At 38.9% G+C, this 24,775-nt stretch overlaps 1 protein-coding gene across 2 annotated transcripts in view; it reads right to left on the bottom strand.

Moving 5' to 3' along the window:
- grid1a (glutamate receptor, ionotropic, delta 1a) overlaps nucleotides 1-24,775 on the bottom strand; it is a 429,424-nt gene that overhangs the window by 188,078 nt on the left and 216,571 nt on the right. The window contains exon 3 of one of the 2 annotated variants that reach the window (XM_033979576.2): nucleotides 3,825-4,109. The exons of the other annotated variant lie outside the window; for it this stretch is intronic. Within the exon in view, the coding sequence (XP_033835467.1) occupies nucleotides 3,825-4,109 (285 nt within the window). The remainder of the gene's footprint in view (nucleotides 1-3,824; nucleotides 4,110-24,775) is intronic. 2 annotated transcript variants of the gene reach the window in all.

The raw sequence follows: 24,775 nt of genomic DNA, 5'->3' as shown, positions 1-24,775 counted from the left end.
CTACTTTCTCTCTTTAGAAATCTATTTTGCAACTTCTCTGGTAATACTTTTAGATGAGCTTTATACATGGTTTTGAGAATGCTATATTCCACCAATTTGTTAATTTTCAACATTTCTAACTGAATAAAAATTGGATTTGTATGTGCTCTATAAACACTTCCATTGATAATTCTAATAGCACGCTTCTGTAACAGATGTGTTTCAATGTATGTTTTACAAGCACTTCCCCACACTTCAATGCAGTATGTCAAATATGGAACGATCAATGTGTTATACAATAAGAACAATGCATCTTTGTTGAGAGACTCTTTCACTTTGTGTAATACAGCAATGGTTTGTGATACTTTTGATCTTTCTTGCTCTATGTGGGATTTCCACGTCAGCTGCTCATCAATAATAACTCCTAAAAAATGAAATGTACTTGTTCTTTCTATCTCTAATCCTTGTGTGAATAATCTTACCTCTAGATCTTTCTTTTTACAACTAAAGACCATAAATTTAGTTTTACTAATGTTTATAGATAATTTGTTAGCATTGAACCATTTTAATATTTTTTGAAACTCATCTTCTACATTTTTTATAACCTCATTTATGTTTTTTTCCTGAGTAAAATAATGTGGTATCATCAGCAAATAAGATACAATTTAGTAATTTTGATACAGACATAATATTCACATAAAGGAGAAAAAGTACTGGCCCCAAGACCGAACCTTGGGGTACCCCACACGTTACTTGACGGTATTCTGATTTTATGTTGTTGATTTCCACAAATTGATAACGGTTCGTTAAGTAACTTGTGACCCATTTGTGTGGTACACCTCGTATACCGTAATTTCTGTAATAATATTTCATGATCTAGAGTATCAAATGCTTTTTGAAGATCGACAAAGATACTAACTAAATATTGTTTCTTGTCCATGGCATTGGTGATTTCTTCAGCCAGGTCCATTAATGCTGTGGCGGTTGAATGACTGGAACGAAATCCGTATTAAAAAAAGTCATGAAAAGCCCCTTTAAACTCATGGATAATTAGGATGCTCGGAATGTATAAGGTAAATGAGGAATAATATTGGACCACTGCAACCTGTTGACCTACTGTTTTTCATGTTTTGATCAAAAATCACGTATTGCATCTTTAAAGGGCCCATATTATGCTATTTTCTGATCCATGATATAATGTTTCCACATCACAAACAGACCTGGAGTTGTGTTTTGTTTCATTCACACATGTTTAACACACAACACTTGCAGATTTAGGCTACTAACTAAACACTGTTCCACCTTGTGATGTCAGCATGTGGTATTACAGGTTCTCTGTGTTTTTAAACGCTATACACAAACTCGAATCATTTGGATCATTTCAGCTTTCACTGCCACTTTATGACATCACAAGGTGGAACAGAGCATTTTGAGCTTTGGAGATGTAGGAAGAGTGTTACTCAAATGTGTGAATTCAATTCATTTATTTTTGTAACGCCCAAAATCACAACAACAGTTGTCTCGAAGGGCGTTCATGTTTTGGTTGATGAGGGAAACCGGAGTACCCGGAGGAAACCCATCCAGACACGGGGAGAAACATGAAAAACTCCACACAGAATGAAACAAATCACAACTTCAGGTCTGTTTTTGAGGACCAAAAAGCCTTATAACGGGACTTAAAGCCCACATGTGTCAGTTTTATGTAATATAGAACCTTTAATGATGATGTATTATAATAGAAACAGCTCAACTGATGAGTGAGTAAATGATGGGAAACCATAGCAGCATGCTTAAAAAGTGATTTTCATAAAATATCTCTATATATATGTTTCTCATAGCTTATTCATAACCTGCTCCTTTTGTGCTACTGTCCCTTGCTAAAGAGTTCTGTCAAGTGTTCTCCCTTTTGCCAAATTCAAAACAGGTCTAGCTAGCCTAAGGGGTGCTGGAGGGAGCCACACAAAAGCACAATATATATAAAACACAGCACAACCCTATGAGCCAATTAGACAGCGCCTTGTCTGCTCACGGAGATGCTAATGATGAATGCCACTATGGGAGGTGTGCTTCTCCATATAATTCGGAGACAAATCCGTTTTTTAGCTGTGCGCACAAACAACTCGTGAGTCTTTACCCGAGTGGCGTGATGTGTTTTCATCTTAAGCTCACTGTATCCTCTTTAGCACACACGAGGAACGCTAGCTTGAGACGCATCCTGATCTTCACTGTCTGTCTGCTTCACTTCAGACAGTGCATCTGGACTCAAGAGTAATTACGGGACGCACACAACATAAACACGAGATTTAAGGGCAACAAGTGGGCTTTAAATGAGCACATTTTACTCACAGGGCACAATACTGGATTAGGGGAGTACTGTGATTGTTTGGGAAATTGTTTAAACTTTTAATTTTCAATTTTAAATACAGATACATTTGGTAAATCACACTGGAGCTGTACTTTACTTGAATACATTTAAAATGTTATACTTTTTACTTGACTACATTTGAGAGCAGTATTTGTACTTTCTGCTCCACTACATTTTTGAACAGGCTGAAAAGTAAAAGTATTTTTTATTATTGTTTGAGAAAGGCTACTGAAAAGGCTGAGAGTTTATTTTTAACACATTCACAGTTTGAGCAAAGAAAAGTATGCAAATAAAAACAGCTAGAAAAGAAATAGATCCAGTTGTTTCTGCTGGACAAAATTCAACACAAATTTGATCAAAAACACAACATCTGAAGGTTTATTAGATCTCAAAATCTGTGAGAAATACTTGTAGTTTTTACTTTTAAAGTAGATTTTTAAATGGATATTGTTCCATATAATACTTTTACTCGAGTATTGTTTTGCTCCTTTATTCTCCTTTATTCTCTACAAAAATTCTCCAAAGGATCTTTTTTTTTGAGTAGCCTTTTTCCATAAGGAGTAATATAGAAAGAGTTAATGTATGTATCTATGAGCTTCTTTGATTTTGATTTAGAATCTTTACTTTAACTAAAGAAAATATGTATGTACATTTTAGTAAAAATAAAGAAAAGAATACAGAAGACTTATAGTAGAGTTATTTCACTTTTTGTCTTTACTACACAACTCCATACATCTTGCTTCATATATTTGATGTCTTCTGTCAGTATATAAAATGTAGAGAGTAGTAAAAAAACGAAAAAAAACAAAAAAAAGAACAATGAGATGGCGTGTCCAAACTTTTGACTGGTGGTGTAGGTTTCAGTGCATGTCAGAGAGCAAGGAGAGGAATGTGGCTAACTTTAGGAGGACTCATAAAACTAAATTTATAAACTAATGAAGGTGAGTTGCTTTGCATATTTGCTCCAGTCTTACCACTCATAACATAATTTAGAAATTTTGGACATCAAATTCCCTTTTTCTGACTAATATAGTATGTTTCTCTGGCCTTTTATTATGCAAACTACTACATCCAACACATTAAAGGTGCACTATGTAACTTTTCTGGAGGAGGGCTGTGTAGCTGTCGGCACCTCCCATGGATAGCTGCAGATCGCACAAGCGAATAGCTGATTTTTTTTTTTTTTCATTTGTATTAAAATGACTACATGATTTTGCTGAATCCTATGAGTATCATAGATTAAGAAAATAAAATAAGTAAGAGAAGGAAGGAAGTACAAAATAGTGGGCGTATGCCGGTAGTGGTGAAAGCGGGGATTGATCGGCAATATAGCATCTTATAACCTAGAGCTTCTAACCTAGAACATGGTTAAAAGATCTGAAAAGTCGATTCTGCAGAGTAGATCTGCTTTAAGAATCACCTCATACACATTCGTATCGCCTCACTATTCACTGTTACATTCTCCCACAGTCATACTCACCGTAGTCGCTCTCATAGAAGATAATGAACTTCTGCCAGTAGAGCTCGGCCACCAGCGTGAGCAACACCTCGTTGATTCGGACGGGTGGGCGCGCTGCCAGGGTGTAGCTCTCTCCGTCCGGGCTGGGGCTGAAGGGGCATGCTGTGCGGGGTGACCCGTCACTGCTCCTCTGGATGAACAGGTGAGGGATGTGCATGGCATCCGTCAGCGACTGCAGAGCCAGAGCCGCTGCACAGCCGGTGGAGGTGACCAGTGCGAGGATGCCCTGGTTCATGAGCTCACAGGCTACAGGGGGAGAGGAAGGGAAAATTCATTATTCAATCATGCACAATTGGATAAAGTCAAAGTTAATGTGAGGTAATGGTGTAAAGTGTAAAGCAGCATGAGGATGTCTGTATTTAATTTTCATTTACGGGAGATAGGCGCCATGGAGCAGTGAATCTGTCATGCCTGATTTGATGCAGTCTGCTAACAAACTTGCAAAATTGACACGGAGAAAAAGAATTACCGAGCAGAAAGGGAGGACTTTTGAATTTCAACTTATATTTAAGAAAGAAGAGCATGAACACGACACAATTTGAAAGTGTAGACTCCTAAAAAGACATAGTTCTTTCATATCAATGCCAAGATATGTCCTCAAGCCATGGATTCATTGGTTCATGGGGAAAAATGTTCTAGATGCAAAGCTGGTGCAGGATAACGATGATTTAGAAGCAACTGTTCTTGTCTCTTTGTGTAACTCAAATTGTGAAAGAGTGGTTCAGGGAGTGTGAGACATCATTTTCACACATGGATTGTCCACCACAGTGTCCAGACCTTAACCTCATTGAGAATCTTTGGGATGTGCTGGAGAAGACTTTGTGCAGTCAGACTCTACCATCATCAATGCAACATCTTGGTGAAAAATTAATGCAACACTGGATGGAAATAAATCTTGTGACATTGCAGAAGCGAAATCGAAACAATGCCACAGTGAATGTGTGCTGTAATCAAAGCTAAAGGCGGAACAACCAAATATTAGTGTGACCTTTTTTTTTTTTTTTTTTTTTTTTTGTGGTAACTTTTTTTGGCCAGGAAGTGTATACAAGCAACATAGCCACTGATTTTGAATGTGTATGTGTATGCTCCATGTAATCTTTGTAATTTTTTATTGTTTTATTATTATTGTTTTTGTTTTTTGTTTTTTTGTTTTTTTTACATAGATATCAGTCTTGTCACCTTAAATCACTCCTGGAGTTAGATTCAGGCAATACTGTCCAATCAGATTCACTTTTTCTATTTTTATTATTTTATTTTAATAGAGTCTTTTACAGACCAAGGTTTAGTTTGTTTTCATACCTGTTCACCAGAGTCTTGGTCCTGTGGGAGCATTTAACCCTTACACATCTAGGATACTGTGCTGAAGAAGTCGGACTGCAGATGGCCCTGTCGTCCTGCCTCCACCAGTAGAAAGACAGCACCAAAACATGTTTTAAGTCAGCTGACCGAACACGTCACAGCAACATCATGTGACAACCCAGAGGAAGAGCGCTAGTGAGCAGTCCAAACTGTCAGGTATGAAAACTAAACCTCGGTCTGAAAAAGGAACCCGTTAAAATGAACAGAAGACCACATGAACCTCATTGGAGATTCACTTATTTCAGTGACGCTTCCCTGTTTAACTAATTCACCTGTCAATCACTCAACAGTGATTCAACAGTGATTCAACAGTGACCAGTCTCACATCTTCATAAATTATTGGAGAAGAGTGTATTCTGGATTTCTGACAAAACATTTATTCTAGTGAAAACAAAAAACCTGTTAAGATTCCATTCACTGATTGACGCTCCTCCATTCTTCAAAACACTTTACACTACACAAATCTTCATCTTTGTTTTGTGCGGTAAAACCATCCATATTGACAACACCCCCATCTGAAATTGCAAGTTCTCAATGTGTTGCTGACCGGTAACAGTGACAAAAACATGAGGTGTTAATGATTTAAAGTGTTATGTGCTTTGGAAATATAAGTTTAACTAAAGCAAGTGGGATGCGAAGGTTTCGATTACAGTGCTAACCGTTTTGTTTGGATACTGAGCAGTGTTTGAAGACTCCATGTTTGAGTGGGCTTAACGAGTTTGGATATTCTTTGTATATCGGATTTGGGATTATGTCAGAGCGTGAGCTGATCACAGAGGATGGAGGCCTGGTGCAGAATTTGTTGTACAATGTTGAGATGAAGTATCCAGCGGGGGGTAACTTCTAATCCCTATTTCGAAACAAAGGGTAGACAGCTGATTAAGGCGACACTCGTGCTAAATGTCACAGCACCCAGAGGCACAAAACAACAGCTTTGAGACTTAAGAAAACAGTTGGAGACTTTAACAGAATCTTTAAATGAAAGGACATAAGTTTGTTTTCATAGACCCCAGAATGTTTGCCTAGGATTCAGAATACACACTTCTTAAATACTTTACAGTGGTGTGAGTCTGGTAACTGGTGACTGACAGGTGGACCAGCCAATCAAGGACATGCATGGCCCATCGTATTGGAAAAAAAAAGCAAAAAACATCCATCCATCCATTTTCTTCTGCTTATCCAGGGATACAAGTGGACAAAATGGGTCTCCTCCATAGGGTGGCCGGGTGCACCCTTAAGGATAGGGTGAGGAGCTCGGTCACATGGGAGGAGCTCAGAGTAGAGCCGCTGGTCCTACACATCGAGAGGAACCAGTTGAGGTGGCTCAGTTCAGCATGCCTCCTAGATGCCTCCCTAGGGAGGTGTTCTGGGTATGTCCCACTGGGAAGAGACCCCGAGGAAGACCCAGGAAACGTTGGAGGGACTATGGCTCTCGACTGGTCTGGGAATGCCTTGAGGAGCTGGAGGACGTGCCCAGGGCGAGTCTGGGCGTCCCTGCTTAGACTGCTGCCCCCGCGACCTGGCCTCGGATAAGCGGAAGAAAATGGATGGATGGATGGCAATACTGTGAAACTTTCCAGGCGAAGCAATAACATCTACAGACAAGTAAGTGGCGGACCACACACCAGAAAATACAATTACATAGTGCCATTTTAAGATGAAGGAGGGTAGATAAAGTGCTTGAGAGGTGATTGGTTGAGAGGCAAATATTAGCGGGCTGTAATTGGCTGATGGCAAGAGACAGGAGAAAATAAAAACAAGTTAGGAAATTCCCGGGGCCAATCATATCTAACATCTAATGCATGAATTTTTCATGTATTGGTGTTTTTCCTATAAAATCCGGAATAGGGCCTTTTATCATACTTGTAAATCCCTCCAACATGTTTATTTACACATGTGCTCTGAATTCAACATCCTCTCAGGAAAGGTCGCCCCATCTTGTGTTGCAAAATGCCAAATATCTCTTAAAAGATGAAAATGCCATCTTGTGCATCATTAGCAGATCTGAAGCCAGCGTGAGTGGCTGTTTTGTCAGAGGTGCTGGTAAATATTTAATGGTCCTGATCAGACCTGAGTTTGCACTAAAAAAAATATTTTTGCACTTAAAACACTGCAGCAGATAATCGCCAAGTTAAAAAGGTGTGGTGGTCACACAGAAGAGGATGCATCCTATGTTGTTAAAGCAAACTAAAATTCACCATTTATATTCTTTTTTAGTTAGTTAGGTCAGTGCTGCAGGCAAAACTTGGTGGGTACAGCAATGGAACTAATTAATTTGTGTTTCAGTTTACAAACTGTTTTCACTTTTATTTGTTTATTTGGTCAAGGTATTGCATTTTAATGAACATACCTGATAAACATGCTAACACGCCAGACTGTAGCTATGGGCTAATTTAACTTTTTCATTTTTGCTCTCACAAACATTCTGATTCATACACAAGTGCACTTAAGGAAAGGTGTTTTGCCCAAGGACAGTGCCAGTGCTCCCCCCCTATGGCAACTGGTATTCTGAAGGTAACGCTCCTTCACGCCTACATTGCTGGTTTAGCAGGGAGTAGGCGCTTAGCAACACTGTCAATTAAACCTGTTGCTAATGCTAGCGGGAGTGACCTCGGGAAAGAAGGCACCTGATTTATCTGTTATTAATGTTCATATCTTGATTTAGAGACACAATAGCAAAATAAAAACAATGTGATGTAGAGCGGGTTAATACAAACATTTTAAGCCTGACGGCAGCAGTTACAGAGAGAGGGCTGACAGTTTTTTTCCAATAGAAAGTGAATTGGAGTCAGAGTTGTTGAAGCCAGAAGCACAACCATGCTCAGTTCCTAGCACAGCGGCTAGCAGTTTAGCTATGTCCGTTTCCATTTCCAGTCTATGGATCAGACGAGCTCGGGCATTGTCAAAGTGGTATGGTCTTACGTTTTCTTGTATGAGCGAAGAGGAATAGAATTTTACACCAAAATGCAAATATAAAATGAAAAAACGGCAATAGTGACAATGCTGACACTGTTTTCCTCGTTGAACCGGATAACTCATATAGTGAGAGATTTATGCAATGATTGCCGTTATAGGTTATAAAAAGAAATTCTATCAAAGAGTGATGCCTATTTACATTTATTTCACTGACATAACTAATCATTCCTTTTATAAAATAGAAGAGGTGCCTCAGTCAATCAACATATAGTAATAAATTATACCAGTGTAATAGTGATGCACAGGTCAGCTTTTCTGTCTGACCCGCCCCGCCCGAGTTAAAACCCAGACGTACTCTTGCACGCTTTCTCTGTCAGGTAGAGTATTAACCAATTACCACATGTTGAGACAGCAGCATGACTAATTATTTATTTTCATAAGTCAGAGTGGTGATCAGAAACTACAACCACACCGTGCATTTAACATTCAAGTCTCACCTGAGCAGACTGCACCAGAGCCAGAATCTGTCCATAAACTACAGCTATGCATTGTATTATTCAGCAATGCAGTATATAGGTGAATCCTTTTTGTTATAAGGTGGACATCAAGAGCCCTTAGATACAGGCATATCCACAGTAACCTAAAGCATGAGAGCAGTGGATTATGGGAAAAAGGCATTACAGATGAGCTGTTGAAAGGTGGGCATTAGATGGATCCATATGCGAACAAGGCCTACTGTGTGCGGAGACAAGTGCGTGTATATGGGCCTGCCTGTGGATGGACTGTACATGGACGACTATTAATGTGACAAATGATCATTTTATCTGCTGAGTACTAGCACACGACTGCATTAGGGTGAGCAGGAGGCAAGAGCCTGAGCCATGACATAACATGAGGGAGAGATGTACAACTCTGGATGTATAACTCACTCTACTGTTTGTATTTATAGATTTAAGCTTCCTGTTTATAGACAGTGGTGTAATGTAACAAAGTAAAAGTAGTAAAGTACTGTAATTAAGTAAAATGTTAGGCATGTGCACTTTACTAATGTAGATTTTATGTCACAACATTTGAGAGCAGTATCTGTACTTTCTACTCCACTACATTTTTGAACAAGACTGAAAAGTAAAAGTTTCTTTTTTTTTTTTTTGCGAGGCCCACTGAAAAGGCAGGATTATTTTTAACATGTTCATATTTTGAGCAAACAAAAATATACAAATAAAAACAGATAGAAAAAAAGACTGATTCAGCAGTTTCTGTTGAATTCTTGAATACTTTAAAATCTTTAAGTCCATTCTTAAACATGTACTTTAATACTTTTACTTAAACAGATGTTTGTATGTAATACTTTTATTTTTACTTGAGTATTTTTTGCTCCAGTTTGTACTTGTAAACTGATTAGTTTTTCACCACTGTTTACAAGCACCATTTTGAGTACTTATTACCATTCAAATATATATATATATATATATATATATATATATATATATATATATATATATATATATATATATATATATATATATATACGTATTACAAAATAGATCCATTTGTGTGTTATTTATCCTTCAGATAAGACATGACAGCTTTATATGAATGAAAGTTCAAACATTATGAGATGTTCTAGGCCCAGTAAATAGTCGTATTACAGTTTTTTGAAAGCACCTGGCATCTTTTTATCCTTGTATGCCCTGAAGCAGGCCCCGCATGGCCCAAACGCGTAGGCATCTCCCGTTTTTACAATACAGGACTTTTAATGTCGTCGAAGTGCCTCAGATTTTTCGCTCATTACATCCAGTTATTTCAAATGTCTTTAGTTGATGTCTGTTGGTGACTGTAATATACTATGAATTTGATTTAGAAAATAAGGTGATGTGAGTAGTATCTTTCACACAAAACAGGTTTAATTGTATAGTCAGAATAAAATAGTGCAAGGATAAGTCTCAGAAAAAATACGTACCTGAGAAAGAGATCAGTCTCTAAAATTCGTAGCGAGGTCAAAATAAATATAAAAACAGTGGCTGTCTTTTGTTAACAAGAAATCCTTTTTTTTTTATTTTTTATTTAGTCAACGTGAGTACATATGTTTGGGATCTAGCCAGTGCTGGAAATTTCACAATTTTTCCAGCGCATTCTTTCTAATTTAAAAATACAAAATTACATAAAAAATGGCAAAATTGCAACAGATTAATTTGTTGCTGTATTGGCATTTCATAATCCCAAAAATGTTCTAATCTGTTGCTTCACAAAATGATCAAACCCTAATCCTTTAGTAACTATTTCTAACCAATGCCGTTCACATTATACGCCACACGATAATACAACATATACTTGGCTGTGGGTGAGCTCTCTTCACAATCCCATATGATTTTCACAGGTGAATTCATATATTTTGTCTGCAGCTCAGTCAATACTATGCTATACTTTTTCACTAAAACAGTACAAATGTGTTCTTATTCCTCCTATAATGAAGCAGGCTGGTCCTGTTGAGAATGTCCATGTTAATTGGCTCTCTGAGGTATTCTTACAGTGATCAGAAAAGAGCTTGGTCAAATTGATTGGCAGCTCTTATTTAGCGCCTGTGGTGTTAGAACAGCGGGCTTTCATTAATTAGCTGTGCTTGTGCTTGGACACTAAATATTGACATTTCAGACCTTTTAATGTCAGTTTTAAATACTTGAGTAAGAGCCAGTTCCATTATATGTTTTTATCTGTGATTTTTGTCTGGGAAGAATATATGTATAAGTATGAGCTGTGTGATTTATTTAGGGGGATATGATACATTTCACAATAATAATAATAATAATAATAATAATAATAATAATAATAATAATAATAATAATAATAATAATAATAATAATAAGGGATCCAAAATACACATTTCTTCAATACTTTATGAACATGTGAGTCTGGTCACCATTGAATCTCCCTGTTTTCAAACGGGTGGATTAGCCAATTGCACGCATGGTCAGTCTGTGTATGTATGTATATATATATATATATATATATATATATATATATATATATATATATATATATATATATATATCCCACAACATACTGAAAAACATGTGTATTTCTGCAGAAGCAATAACCAAATCACTAAACTCTATTAATCTGAGGTGAAATTTATTTTATTTTATTTGTAAATCATAGGTGACCAATGAGCTCCTTCGTTTTCATATCACTGAAAAAAGTGTATCTGATTGGACGATCACGTTTGACCAGACTCCAGATGCAGAGGAGGACGTGGGGACCAGACTGGTATCAATCTGTACAAAAAATACGGAGAGAGATCAGTCTGGATTTGATATCAAATTTTCTTGAGCACTGGGAGATTACGAACGTCAATTAAATTTCAAATATGTTATACATACATATATTTTAACATTTATATACCTTTCATTGTTCACAGCCAGGACTTTTGAACAATTTCCCATATATATTTTTGTCCATCTTGCTAGCACTTTTAACACTACGGCTAAAGTGCATTTGCGGCCATTTTGGGTCTATAATGGACAATCCGGGCCCATTATACAGTAGACGGCCCACTGACAGACACGGCGAGGCCTCTATATTCTTTGGCACAGCTGATAATGGCGGAATAATGACTCTTAAATGTTCCCCCCGAAGTGGACAGAGGCCATCATTCATTTCCTGCCAGCTATCTGACATGGAGTGTCAGTCTGCCCATACCCACAATATACTGGGCTAATGCATGCAAACTTTGCTTAAATCACTATATATTATTCTTCTTATTAACAGAGATAAGAGCAAATGGAATAGTGGTTTATGCGTTGGTATTGTGTTTGCCTAAGTGACAGTATCAGGTGAAAAGGAGCTGCAGAGTCCACCATAATTACAATATGGAAATGCAAACAACAGCTGCCTTGTGTGGATAGAGATGCTAATTTATCAAACACATTGTGGAGAAACTGCAATTCCTCTCTAATGCCTCAAAGCTGATGGATGGATGATGAATTCAGCTGAGGATACATTCATTATACTGCACCTAGTCAAAAGTGCTTTTAAGTATACCATTATGAGGTTAACTCTCAGCATTTAGGACACACATGCATTGTTAAAGTTCACTTTCAGATTTTAGCCTAGTTTCTCTTTCACTGGTTCTTTAAAGGGGACATGTGTAAAATTGTGCTGTGTATATATATATATATATATATATATATATATATATATATATATATATATATATATATATATATATATATATATATATATATTACTCCAAGCCTTGGATGAGCAGTTGATGTTGATAATTTGGCTGAGGGGGTTCAGACCTGTGCAAAACAGCAGTGGGGTCAATGCCTCTCCTTGGTCAACCATTAAACCCACCATATTCATTCCCTACAGAAGTTAGGGGCATCTCTCTTCTTGCAGTTATGAATAGAAAGTCAATAGGCAAGTGCATTATCAGTTATAATTGAGCATTCACATTTTACTCATTTGAATGAATGAACAATCATGGTTCTTTAAGCCTACAGCATTAAGTACACTACCTGAGTTTATTCATGCATTATTCATTCCCTTATTACCTGTGTTATCTACCCACAGCTGCCATGAGACGCTGAGAGGGGCAACAGTTCTGCCCTTTTGGACCTTCAACAAACACACCACAACTCACTATCTTCAAGCATCTTGTAGGAAACAGTGGCAACATACTCCATAGTGAACTGGAAACATTTTGGTGACCAACCTGCTGTACTTGTAACTCAAATGCAAATGAGGGTGTTGAAGAAGCATCAGCTATTAAGATTTGGGATAAACCACAAGAGCATTCCACTGAACCAGCACAGTTCTGCTTTGATGATTCTGAAAAAACACAATTATTACCACAACACCAGCTTATAAGAAGACATCACTATTTTGTCCCCAGCAATCTGTTTTCGCTGGATGTCATCAGTGTTTCTCGGCCCCTGGTTAGAGCAACATCATTTGACAAAGCACTGCTCTATTGCCCCGGTGAATATTGCATAAATTGGGCCCGTCTGAGCAATTTCATACTGGAAGAAGATAGGAAAACTGAGGCTGTGAGCACAATGCGGGAGGACGAGAGGTAGCTGATGTTAAGTTGTTGACACGGTTCTGCCCCACAGTGATGGAGGAGGCACAGGGACATCTAATTAAAACAGCTGCAGGTTCAAACTCTTATTTTAGTCTCATACAAAAACAATGCCTCAGAACAGAACCAGGAGTTTGGCATTAGCAAGCCATGATGTGGGCTAGAAATAAAAGGGATACATAAAGCGTCACATTATAGTTGTGAAATGGGATAAGGAATGAAAGCGTTTAAGTTGTCTCCTCCAGGCAAAGCAGACAAATTGGAGTCACTGTATTGTTAAAAAGTTTAGCAATTTAGCTAAAAGGCGTCAGGAACATCAAATTAAACCCTTCTATTCAGATGTTGAAATACTAGGTTCCAATGTATTTAAGTAGAGGGACAAATTTCACAATGAGTAAAATTAGGCTATATTTCAAAATGATGAAGTACTTGTTGAAGATGTATTGTTCTAGCCAGTCCCGTCTGTATTTTGTTTGAATCCAGAAGAGTCTGGGGCTCAAAGATACAGTGATAAATAAGAGTTTAGTGCTTCACTTGTTGTTTCTGTAGAAGTACAAATTGTTTCTTAGTCCTCTGCAGTGCTGGAAGAAGTACTCAATTGTCTTACTTAAGTAAAAGTGCAGCTACTGAAGCAAAAAAAAAAAAAAAAAAAACTCAAATAAAAGTAAAATCATCTACTTAAAAATCCACTTAAGTAAAGGTATTGAAGTACCCCTTTAAAATGTGCTTAAATAGTACAAAGTAAAAGTATTTCGTACTGATTTTGAGGTCTTGTTAGGTTTCAAATGTGATGATTTTGTGTTGAATTTTGTTCAATAGAAACAACTGAATGTACCTTTTTTCCTACATGTTTTTATTTGTATGTTTCTGTTTGCACAAACTATGAACGTGTTAAAAAGTAATCCCCTCAGACTTTTCCATGAAAAAGAAAGCCCAAGTGCTCTGATTGGGTCATCCTGTATAAATAGACATAAATTAATTAAATTAAATAAAAACAACTAATTATTGTCTTCAAATGAATGAGTTTATGCCACTGATACTTTTCTAACCCATATCCATTTTTGAACAAAAGTTAGATGTATCCTTTAGATCCCAAGATTTGTGTTATTTTGTTGAAAATGAGTGGGTTAGCATGACATACATTTTATTTACAACTTTTAAAACAATGTACTATTTTTGTTTATTGACTGGCTGTAGAAGACACTTTAAGATTAAGGTTGAGGTACACTTTGTTGTCCTCCGCATTTGACAGCCCATCTCCATGATCTTGTTGCTAGGCTGGAGGATTTGACCTATGGTGCATGTTTTGGGTTAATGGGGGAAACCAGGGTGCCCACAGGAAACCCACCCAGACACAGGGAGAACATATAAACTCCACACAGAAGCTGGAACCTTTTGCTGAGAAGCGTGTGAGCTAGCCACTCAGTCACTGTGCTGCCTTACAACATATCACGTGAAAAAGTCAAGTTTTTCTTCATCAAAAACAGAACAGGGTTGTGCTTTGTTTCATTCACACATGTTTAACACACAACTCCTGCATATTCTTCTCCCAAGCAGAAAACACTCTGTTCCACCTTGTGGAGTCATCATTTGGTAATACAGGAAGTGCTCCACTGTGTTTTCAAACTCCATACACCTTCACTAGAGTCATTTGGATCATTTCAGCCTTGGAATTGCCCATCTCTACTGAACTAAAGGTAAAAGGAGCTGTTAACTTGAAAGCTACCACTTCATGACATCACAAGGTGGAACAGAGCATTTTGAGCTTTGGAGATGTTACAGACTAATAATAAAGTGTTGCTCAAACATGTGTGAAAGAAACAAAACACAACTCCAGATCTGTTTTTGATGAGGCAACAGCATTATAGCATTAGGCTTAAAAGAGTCGAGTTTACATAATATAGGACCTTTAAGACATTTGAGTTTTGTTTTTTTCAAATTTGTTTTAATGTAAATAGATAAATATCACATATCAACATCATGGCTTTTGCCAGGTCATCTAAAACACTCCTCTTCCTCAGCAGCTTCAGCCAATGGTATTCTCCCATAGCACTACAAAGCAGCCTTGGGAGCCTCATTGAGCTGACAGAGATGAGAAACACAAGTGTTAGGCATTTGTGTAGCATGGGCCAAGACCAGACAGTGACAGACAGCAGCGGATATCACCAAGAACAACACAGTGATGAGGGCACGGCTCCGGACACCGCTGCATGCTCCCCTCCTTCTATATGTGCCCGCAAACAGACTATAGTTTGTTCTACACAATTCTGGAAACTCGTCATGTCCTGTCAGAAAAATACAAACTTTACTTTTCAACTGAACCTACTTGAGTCAGCAGTGTTTTTGTAAGGGTTGTACAGAAATGTGGGGCAGGGGGAAAAAAACATCATAGCTTTAAAGTGGATATGCTGTACAAAATATACAGCCATTAAGTTATTATCAGGGCTGTATTTTGATATATGTTTGATGTGTGTGTGAGTGTCCTGTATTTTTTTTTTTTTTTGCTTTTGATGCCTGAGTCTGAGGATTTTTCTTTCACTTACCCCATATCCCTACCCACATTCCTGTACATAGTGTGATTATTCGCAAAACTAAGACTCCAGTGTCATACAAAAAAATAAATAAATAAATAAATTCTATAGCCATTTTTCAACAATAAAAACTTTGCTACTTCCATCCATTTTCTTCCGCTTATCACGGGGGCAGCAATCTAAGCAGGGACTCCCAGACTTCCCTTACCCCGGACACATCCTCCAGCTCCTCTGGTGGGACCCCAAGGCGTTCCCAAGCCAGCCGAGAGACATAGTCCCTCCATCATGTCCTGGGTCTTCCCCCGGGGCCTCCTCCCGGTGGGACATGCCAGGAACACCTTAATAGGGAGGCGTCCAGGAGGCATCCTGAACAGATACCCGAGCCACCTCAACTGGTTCCTATCGACGTGTAGGACCAACGGCTCTACTCCGAGCTCCTCCCACATGACCAAGCTCCTCACCCTATCCCTAAGGGTGCGCCCGGCCACCCTACGGAGGAAACCCATTTCGGCCGCTTGTATCTGCGATCTTGTCCTTTCGGTCATTACCCAGAGCTCATGACCATAGGTGAGGTTAGGAACGTAGATTGAACGGTAAATCGAGAGCTTTGCCTTCTGGCTCAGTTCCTTCTTTACCACAACAGACCTGCACCAATCCGCCTGTCAATCTTACACTCCATCCTTCTCTCACTTGTGAACAAGACCCCGAGATACCTGAACTCCTGCACTTGAGGCAGAGACTCACCACCCACCCGGAGAGAGCACGCCACCTTTTTCTGGTCGAGAACCATGGCCTCAAATTTGGAGGAGCTGATTCTCATCTCAGCCGCTTCACACTTGGCTGCAAACTGCCCCAGTTCCTGCTGCAGGTCCTGGCTCGATAAAGCCATCAGAACAACATCATCTACAAACAGCAGAGACGAGATCCTGTGGTTCCCGAACCGGACACCCTCCTGCCCCTGGCTGACTTACTGCCGGCAATGCGAACACAGCTCCTGCTCCAGTCATACAGGGACCGGACAGCCCTTAGCAAAGAGCTCTGGACCCCATACTCCCGGAGCATCCCCTAAAGGACACTATGAGGGACACGGTCGAATGCCTTCTCCAGATCCACAAAGACATGTGGACTGGTTGGGCATACTCCCATGAGCTGGTTCAGTGTTCTGCGACCGGGACAAAAACCACACTGCTCCTCCTGAATCTGAAGTTCGACTATGGGTCGGATTATCCTCTCCAGTACCCTGGAAAAGACCTTACCAGGAAGGCTGAGGAGTGTGATTCCCCTCACAGACCATCACGATGTGCTTGGGCCTGCCAGGTCTATCAGGCTCCCTCCTCCGCCAGCGGATCCAACTCAAGACCAGGTGGTGATCGGTTGACAGCTCAGCCCCTCTCTTCTGTCCTGTCTTGGACAATCGGGTGAAGATTGTCGCGGGCGGAGATCAGATGAAACAGCAACAAAGTCGATCATCGACCTCCAATCTAAGGTGTCCTGGTTCCACGTGCACTGATGGACACCCTTGTGCTCGAACATGGTGTTTGTTATGGACAAACTGTGACTAGCACAGAAGTCCAATAACAAAACACCGCTTGGGTTCAGATCGGGGAGGCCATGAGCTTGTGCGGGAGGTTGAGCGTTACTGGCAAGAGATAGTCGGCCTCACCTCCACGCAAGCTTAGGCTCTGTAAACCAATGAGAGGAGCTGGACTTTGCTCCTTGTTACAATGAAATGTTCTTCTGAAAAGGAGCAGCCTGTTGATCTACTTCTGCATTTTCAAACAGGAAGTCAGTGGTCCTGTTTCTATTATATAAGTAGCTCAGATGGTTGAGTGTTTCTCCACGAGTCCAAAGATTGACAGTGTGATTCCAGCTCTGACAGATGAATGCTGACATTGTGTCTTTGGGCAAGACTCTGAACACTTACAAAAATGTAACCATTTACCACTTTAGATCAATATTGTGATTAACAATGAGCAAGATATTAAATAATTTACTTAGATATGTTAGAGTTCAAAACTAAGAACCTGAAAAAATCATAGTATGTCCCCTTTAAGAATCACATGTAAATTTAGTATTTTTGGCAGAAAAAATGCAATTATACCTCTAAAGAAAATTAAATGCATCATCAAATCACATGACTTTCACTAATGAGACACCATTGTGATGGTGCCTTATGAACATTTTGAAAACTAATCCAAATAAATCCAATATTTAGTTTTTCATGGCCTTTTTCTTCCAGTCACCGACCAGATTAACAGTGTTGCTCTAGGAAACTTTCGTCAAGACCATGAATCAAAGATGTGTTTCAAGTTTAGTTCGTAGAAGTAGGCCTGTGAAAGATTCATCATAGCTTTAGCGATCACATCCTGGTGAGCCACGTTAAGTCAGTTCTTATCACAATGCACAAGTTTGGCAGGAGGCTGAATTTAAAAGGCTCCGTGCTGCGCTGAACGCTTCTCTGACGCTGCACTGTGAATCTCAGCTGCAGAGTTTCTTGATCTCGCTTTGGCCTCACTTTTGTTCAGATAAAGTTCTCTACCACACAGGCTCCTGCTGTGACTTTAAGATAAGAACACATATACCGTCAATTCTATCGATAGCAGCGCGTCCCATGTGGTGGTGCAGTGGCTGTAAATTACACCCTCCAGACAGGTGACAACGACAATTGAGCAAACGGGCCTCATCATGAAACAGCATTTATAGAGGGAAAACTTCAGTGTGAGGAGAAAGACATCAGCACCTGTACATCTGTAATCTTCAACAAGAAAAAAACTGATAGGACGAAATGACAAGAATACAAGTCAAAGCTTAAAACCACACTCTGTAACTTTTAACCAAAAAATGCATTCAAATACAAACATGTTTTGTTTGTTTTTTTTTCATATTAAATTTTGTATTGCACTGAAATACAAAGCAAATCTTATGTCCTCACTGTGAGTGGCCTTGCATCTTCACCAACCTGACTTATACTTGGCCTTGACATTTCCATATAAATGTTATTTCTTTGGCTATAATGTCTGTGTAATCCATCAGTCATCCAAGTATGAGACATAGAAAAAGAAAAATTCAATTCTGTCAACTGGACAAAAAATATTTTGACTTGAGAGGTTTCGTTGCTCATTCAACCAGCTTCTTCAGTTTTTTAAATACGACTGGCCTTCCATAAGGATGCAAGGTTTACAGCATAATGTCCAATGCTTACTCCAGATCAGTCCTGGTTTACATTTATGACTGGAGAGACGAGAGTGAAGCATCTATGGGCCGTTTGGGGAATTCCATCGATCCAATCATTTGGTATTAATGTAGATTCTGGAGGCACAGTTATTTTGTTTACGTGGATATAGACAATATTTCTGCCTGTTTGGTCGCATGGTCATGGGGTAAATGGTCACATTTTTATATAGCATTTTCCTTCAAGGCACCGATCAAAAAAACACTGACCTATTCAAACACACATTCACACACACATTTATACACCGGTGGATGCAGACACTAGAGGCAAAGTGGGTTAAATGTCTTCTCCAAGGACACAACACCAGTCACCTGTGGGAACTGGAGTAGCTGCCAATAATGTTTATGTTGAGAGCGAGATTCAAAGCGCCAATCAGTGAACAAACACTCTAACAACTGAGCCACTGTTGCCCAGTTTACATTTCATTGTTCTGGTTACAGGACTTTAAAGTGAAAGTAAAATCTCTGGTGTTTTGATGTGATACTACACTATGGGAGAGGCAACACATTTTCTATGTATCTTAGACACTTTTATTAGCAATTAGAACAACAACGCTTTTCACACAAATGTCAAATTACTAGATAGCTGCTAATAAAACTATCACCTAACAAAGACTTACAAAGTTACAAAGATCATATCAGAAAAAAGTTTGGTTGTAAATACTGTCCATTTTCAATAGTTTGCTGAACACAAAAAATTCCAAGCCTATGGTAAAAAAAAGTTAAACTGCACACCAGCCACGGATACTTCCCCGCTAATGCTTAAATATCTAAGACAAGTTTATAATACATGGACATTTCAACAGACGTCTTTATATTTGCGCATCATTAGCTTTCTCGTGTAAACCCTGAAAACCCATCCGGCACAATCAAACGTGCATGTCGGGACTTCATGTTGATGGACAGGCAGACATCTTGTTCATTGGCGCTTTTGTTTTTTCCGCCTCGCCGTCCCTCGATGTTAAATCGACTTTTGCGCCTTGTTTTGATTATTTCACCCATCAGGACTGACAGAAGACCAAAGCTGTTGTGTCTGGTGAAATTCAAGCTTCAGGATATTTTTCCACTGCAGTGTACACACGGGATACGCTTGAATCTTTGACCTGACGTAACACCGTGCACTTCTTAGTTTATATCCAAGTAAACAGCCAGGGAGAATACAGCAAACAGAACTACTGCAACTTCGCAAACCATACACCAATCTGGACAGGAAGCTTTGACGAAGCCTCTGGAGCTGCCTGCGTCTTAAGGCATTAGTGTTAGCCCTTGGCCCACTGCGCATTGTAGACCCAATATAGATGAGCGATCCCGAGCTTCCATTAAATAAGATTATGATTTGACTTTGTCTTTTTATTTGTTTGATCATGAAGACAAATGACATTCTGCAAACAGCTTTCACACAGCTATATTGCAATTTCGATGAATCACTGTCAATTTGCTGTTCCTCTCTTGCCCCCAACTCAACTTTCAGCATCTGTAACTTCTGCAAATTCCTGTTTTCTGCCAAAATCTGGATGGGATAATACTATGCACACAGTGTTTTTGCACTTTTTGATGGGTGATTGTTAGAAGTTTCCACACTTGAAATTTCACACAGAGGTCAACTTTTGGTTCGAAAATTGTCCCATTATAATTGAGTGCTTTGCTAACGTTAGGTGGCACATCAGGGTAATGCTATCAGATTTTCATAGAAATAAGTGTTACAATTGAATGAAAACAGGAGAGTGCCTCATTTCAACAGTGGCTCAAATTATTTTTGAAAGAAAACTAATCAAATGTGGACAATGTAGATACTAGATAATCATTTGAACAAGAATCAATATGAGGAATCTCAGAAACTGGACATTTCCTGAATAGCTTTAGAAATGTCTTGGTGTATATCAGTATCAATTTTATCAACTACTAGGTTACAAAACCACACAGAAATGACTGTGTGTTGAAAATTGTAGAGTATAAAAGTAGAAATAGAATAGCTATAACATCAGTGGAGTAAGTAAGTAAGATACCACTGCAAAAAAATAAAAAATAAAAGTAGCACATGGAAAGCACTACTTGAGTAAAAGTATAAAGTACCCATTAAAAAATGTACTTAAGTAAATTTTGTGTATATATATATATATATATATATATATATATATATATATATATATATATATATTGTATTAGCTGAAAGCTTATGAATGAATGTTCAAAAAGTGGAATGTAGTGGAGTAGAAAGTAGCGATACCTTCCATGAAATGTAGTAAAGAAAAAGTACAAAGTATCCAGTTTAAAAATCTATTCAAGTAAAGAACAGATACCTAAAATGTCTACTTGATTACACTACTTTACTAAGTTTACTTTGTTACATTCCACACCTGGGTAACAAAGCCCTAATACAAAACAAGACAGACAATAAGACATATATGAAGATGATATATTTCTTCATGCAATAAAGTGTTACCAGATGTTGTCATTTCCTGGGTCAAAATTCTGCCGTCTACCTACAACTTCCACGCACACCAAGCATGTTTCATTTTGTTATGGCCTGAGCGTTAGTTTATTTGTCCTTTATCACCCCCTTTGCTCGCTGGAGCTTTCACTTCTTATAATTCGATTCCAGTCCAAAGCATCCTGACCAGACAGTACAGGCGTAATTAGCCCATTTAACAACTGTCCCAAAGTGGTGCCATGTCACGTTGCCCTGTCAACAGCTATGCTAACATCTACGCTAACAGCCCAGCTAACGTGCTAAATCTCAAACAGGTACACAGAGAGCCTCATACCTTTATGGTTCGTTGCGTGTTTGGAGTTTTTGATGATTGATTTGGATCGTGTTAGCAGGAAAGATTGGATGACATTGTGGGCGGGTAATGACGAGCCGGTCGCCATGGGACAGGGACAGTCTGCTGTTTGCTTGTCTGCAGAAATTAGGAGTCATTTCATGGGCCCGTCTTGTGTCGTTTGCTAAGATATCATCGCTTCCTTTGTCCCCTTTTGTCTGTCGTCGCTTTGTCATATTTTCCATCTGCAAAAACTCTGGCTCTTTCCCTCCGCCTTATCCCTGTGCTGTCTCCTTCATATCGTCCCTCTGGTCTCTTATCGCAACTTTGCTTTTTGTATAGCCTCGAAATAACACAGTATTAAAAATGTATCTCTAAAAATTCACCACAGGGGTTTGAAAGTAGAATGAATCTTATGGCGAAAATGCTAAAACTAAATTTGGCAGCTCATTATGCATGTACCAAGTCAATCTCCAAAAAAGTTAGACACTGGGTAAGATGCAAATGGAAGGATTGTCTTGTGTTTCTTTTTAGATGCGATGAATTTGATTTGTTTATTTGTGTGACTGGTAACTGAACAGGAGCCAAACTACCCCTCTCAGCTCACTGCTTTATGCCTCCTGCACAGTCACAGGTGAGTTTGCACAAAGCACATATAACTCCAGAGGAGACTGAGTTGAGTAATCATGGTGCAGCTAATGTTTCTAAAAGTAGACTGCTCTCAAAAGTGGGGGCTGTTTATACTGGATGTGCAGCGGGTATTGTACCGTTGGCAAAGAATATCACCCCAATGGTTAAATAATTCATTAGTGGCTTGAGTTCATTGCTTACAAAATGTTTATATGGCAATTTTATTTTTTTTAGATTTTTGGTTAGTCAATTTGATAATTTGATGTTTGAATGGAAATATCACATTCGACCACTGTCAGACAGAAAGTAATTTCAAATGGATCAACCTGACATCACATTATCACTCACATTATCACTACAAAGTGCATTGCATTCTGGGAGCTTGGCACAGTTTTTTTTGGTTACAATTAAATACAGTTAAGTCATCCAATCAGGCTGGCCGAAACACCACAGCCCCTGTGCCCACTGCCTGAGCGCAGTGAGACACATGTGTGCATAGACGCTCCATGGAGCTAGCTGCTCCACTGGTGAGAAGGCTAACTCACCTGGCTCCACCACGCCGTTCAAGACAGATGCCAGAGTCATTATTCAACCAACCAACATCCTACAGAGGTTATGGAAACATTTGGAACATGATTAAAAGTACCTCAACCTCAGTCCATCACATCTTCACATTCAGCTAAAGCATGGGAGTTTTTTCACCAACATGAGGGCTGGCAGTTTGATACCAGCTCCAACCGGACAGACACTGGACACTGCCTGTGTGACTGTGATCTGTGAGTTATCACTGGAGTCACATATGACACAGACTGTGTTTCCCACCAGAACAGGTCCACATGAGAAATGGCAACTGAGAACTAACAGAACTAAGAAATAATAATACAAAAATAATACAAAAATTAAGAAAAAGAACAAAGTGTACACCAAATAAATAAATAAAATAAAATTAATAAATAAATAAAAACCCACTCACCCTGTCATAGCACGGGCAGAATATTTACAGCAGGTGCTGTATTTATTCACATGCAAGTTTGTTTATTATTTGCACGTCATTTCCGTGACCAGAGTGATAAAGAAAAACGCAAATATATGCATGAACAGTGTGGAAGCATGTTGTTGGCTAATAAGAACTATTGAAAGTTGGATTATTCCTGTCATCAGACATTTTCTAAATGGCTGTTTTGGTGGATTAATTCTTGTTTATTTATAGCAATCCCAAAGAAACATATTCTCAAGAATATTTTAAATAAATCGTCAGTCATTTAGCAAAATTTCAAAAATTGTATTTTATTTTTTCTCATGTAAATGTTATTTCCTTCGCTGCTTGTGTGAAACCAACCAAACAAAAGGAAACACAAAAACAAACAATTAAAAGTTTTCTTTTTTCCTGAAAATGTGTTTTCTCTTGATGGGCCAAAACAATGACAGCCTTCCCACTTAACACCAGTACTGTCCCGTTGAAAAACAAATTAGCTCATTATCCTTGGAAGGCTAGCACACAGGAGCGCTACACGTGACAAGCCAACCCGCCGGATGTGCCAAATCTGAAAATGTCAACATGCTACCTTGAGAGTGCACATTAAACCAAGGTGGTAATGGCTGTCACAAGACACATCCCCATTATCAAGTCCATTAAGGCAGAGCACTCCTTCCCAGCACAAGAAGGGATGAAAAACACGGGAATTTGAAAGTTCACAATGTCCGTCTGTGGGTAAATGCCAAGGTGATTCAGTCGGCTTTGTGTGACCAACACTGCATTCAAGGGTGCATTGTGTGTCAACATGGCACTGTGCACAAAAGGGAAATATGGCTCAATTATTCTTTCAGATACACAACTGCAAATGGGTATAGTGTGGCATGTGGAACGCCATTTCAACAACAACGCAAAATCGCTGCTGAGGACGCTGTACCTCATTTACTGTGTTAAAAACAGAAGCAGCTCATTTGAAAGTGCCGTGGTCCAAAGTTACCCCTCACTGTGTTAAAGCAATCCTGATTATTCAACATGATTTTATGAATGCATTGTACAACTTCAAAGCACAGTTTTTCCATCACACCACATAACACACAGGTAGCATGCTAACAGTGCACCAGCATTACTCCCTAGTTCAACAAAATAGTGGTAAATCATAGTGATAAATGGTATGGTAAGTATGTTTTGTTAGTTAAGAAAATGTACAGATACCAGAGCAAAAAAAAAAAACTGAAGTAAAAGTAAAAGTAAGGAAGGAAGACCCAGGACACGCTGGAGGGACTATGTCTCTCGGCCGGCCTGGGAACGCCTTGGGGTCCCACCAGAGGAGCTGGAGGACGGATAAGCGGAAGAAAATGGATGGAAGGAAAAGTAAAAGTATCACATGAAAAAAAAAAAATCTACTTAAAAGTATTAAAGTTTGTTTGAAA

The sequence above is a fragment of the Periophthalmus magnuspinnatus genome, chromosome 15 (genome assembly GCF_009829125.3).
Source record: "Periophthalmus magnuspinnatus isolate fPerMag1 chromosome 15, fPerMag1.2.pri, whole genome shotgun sequence".
In the NCBI taxonomy this organism is placed as follows: Eukaryota; Metazoa; Chordata; class Actinopteri; order Gobiiformes; family Gobiidae; genus Periophthalmus; species Periophthalmus magnuspinnatus.
This window is presented reverse-complemented; position numbering and strand designations above follow the sequence as displayed.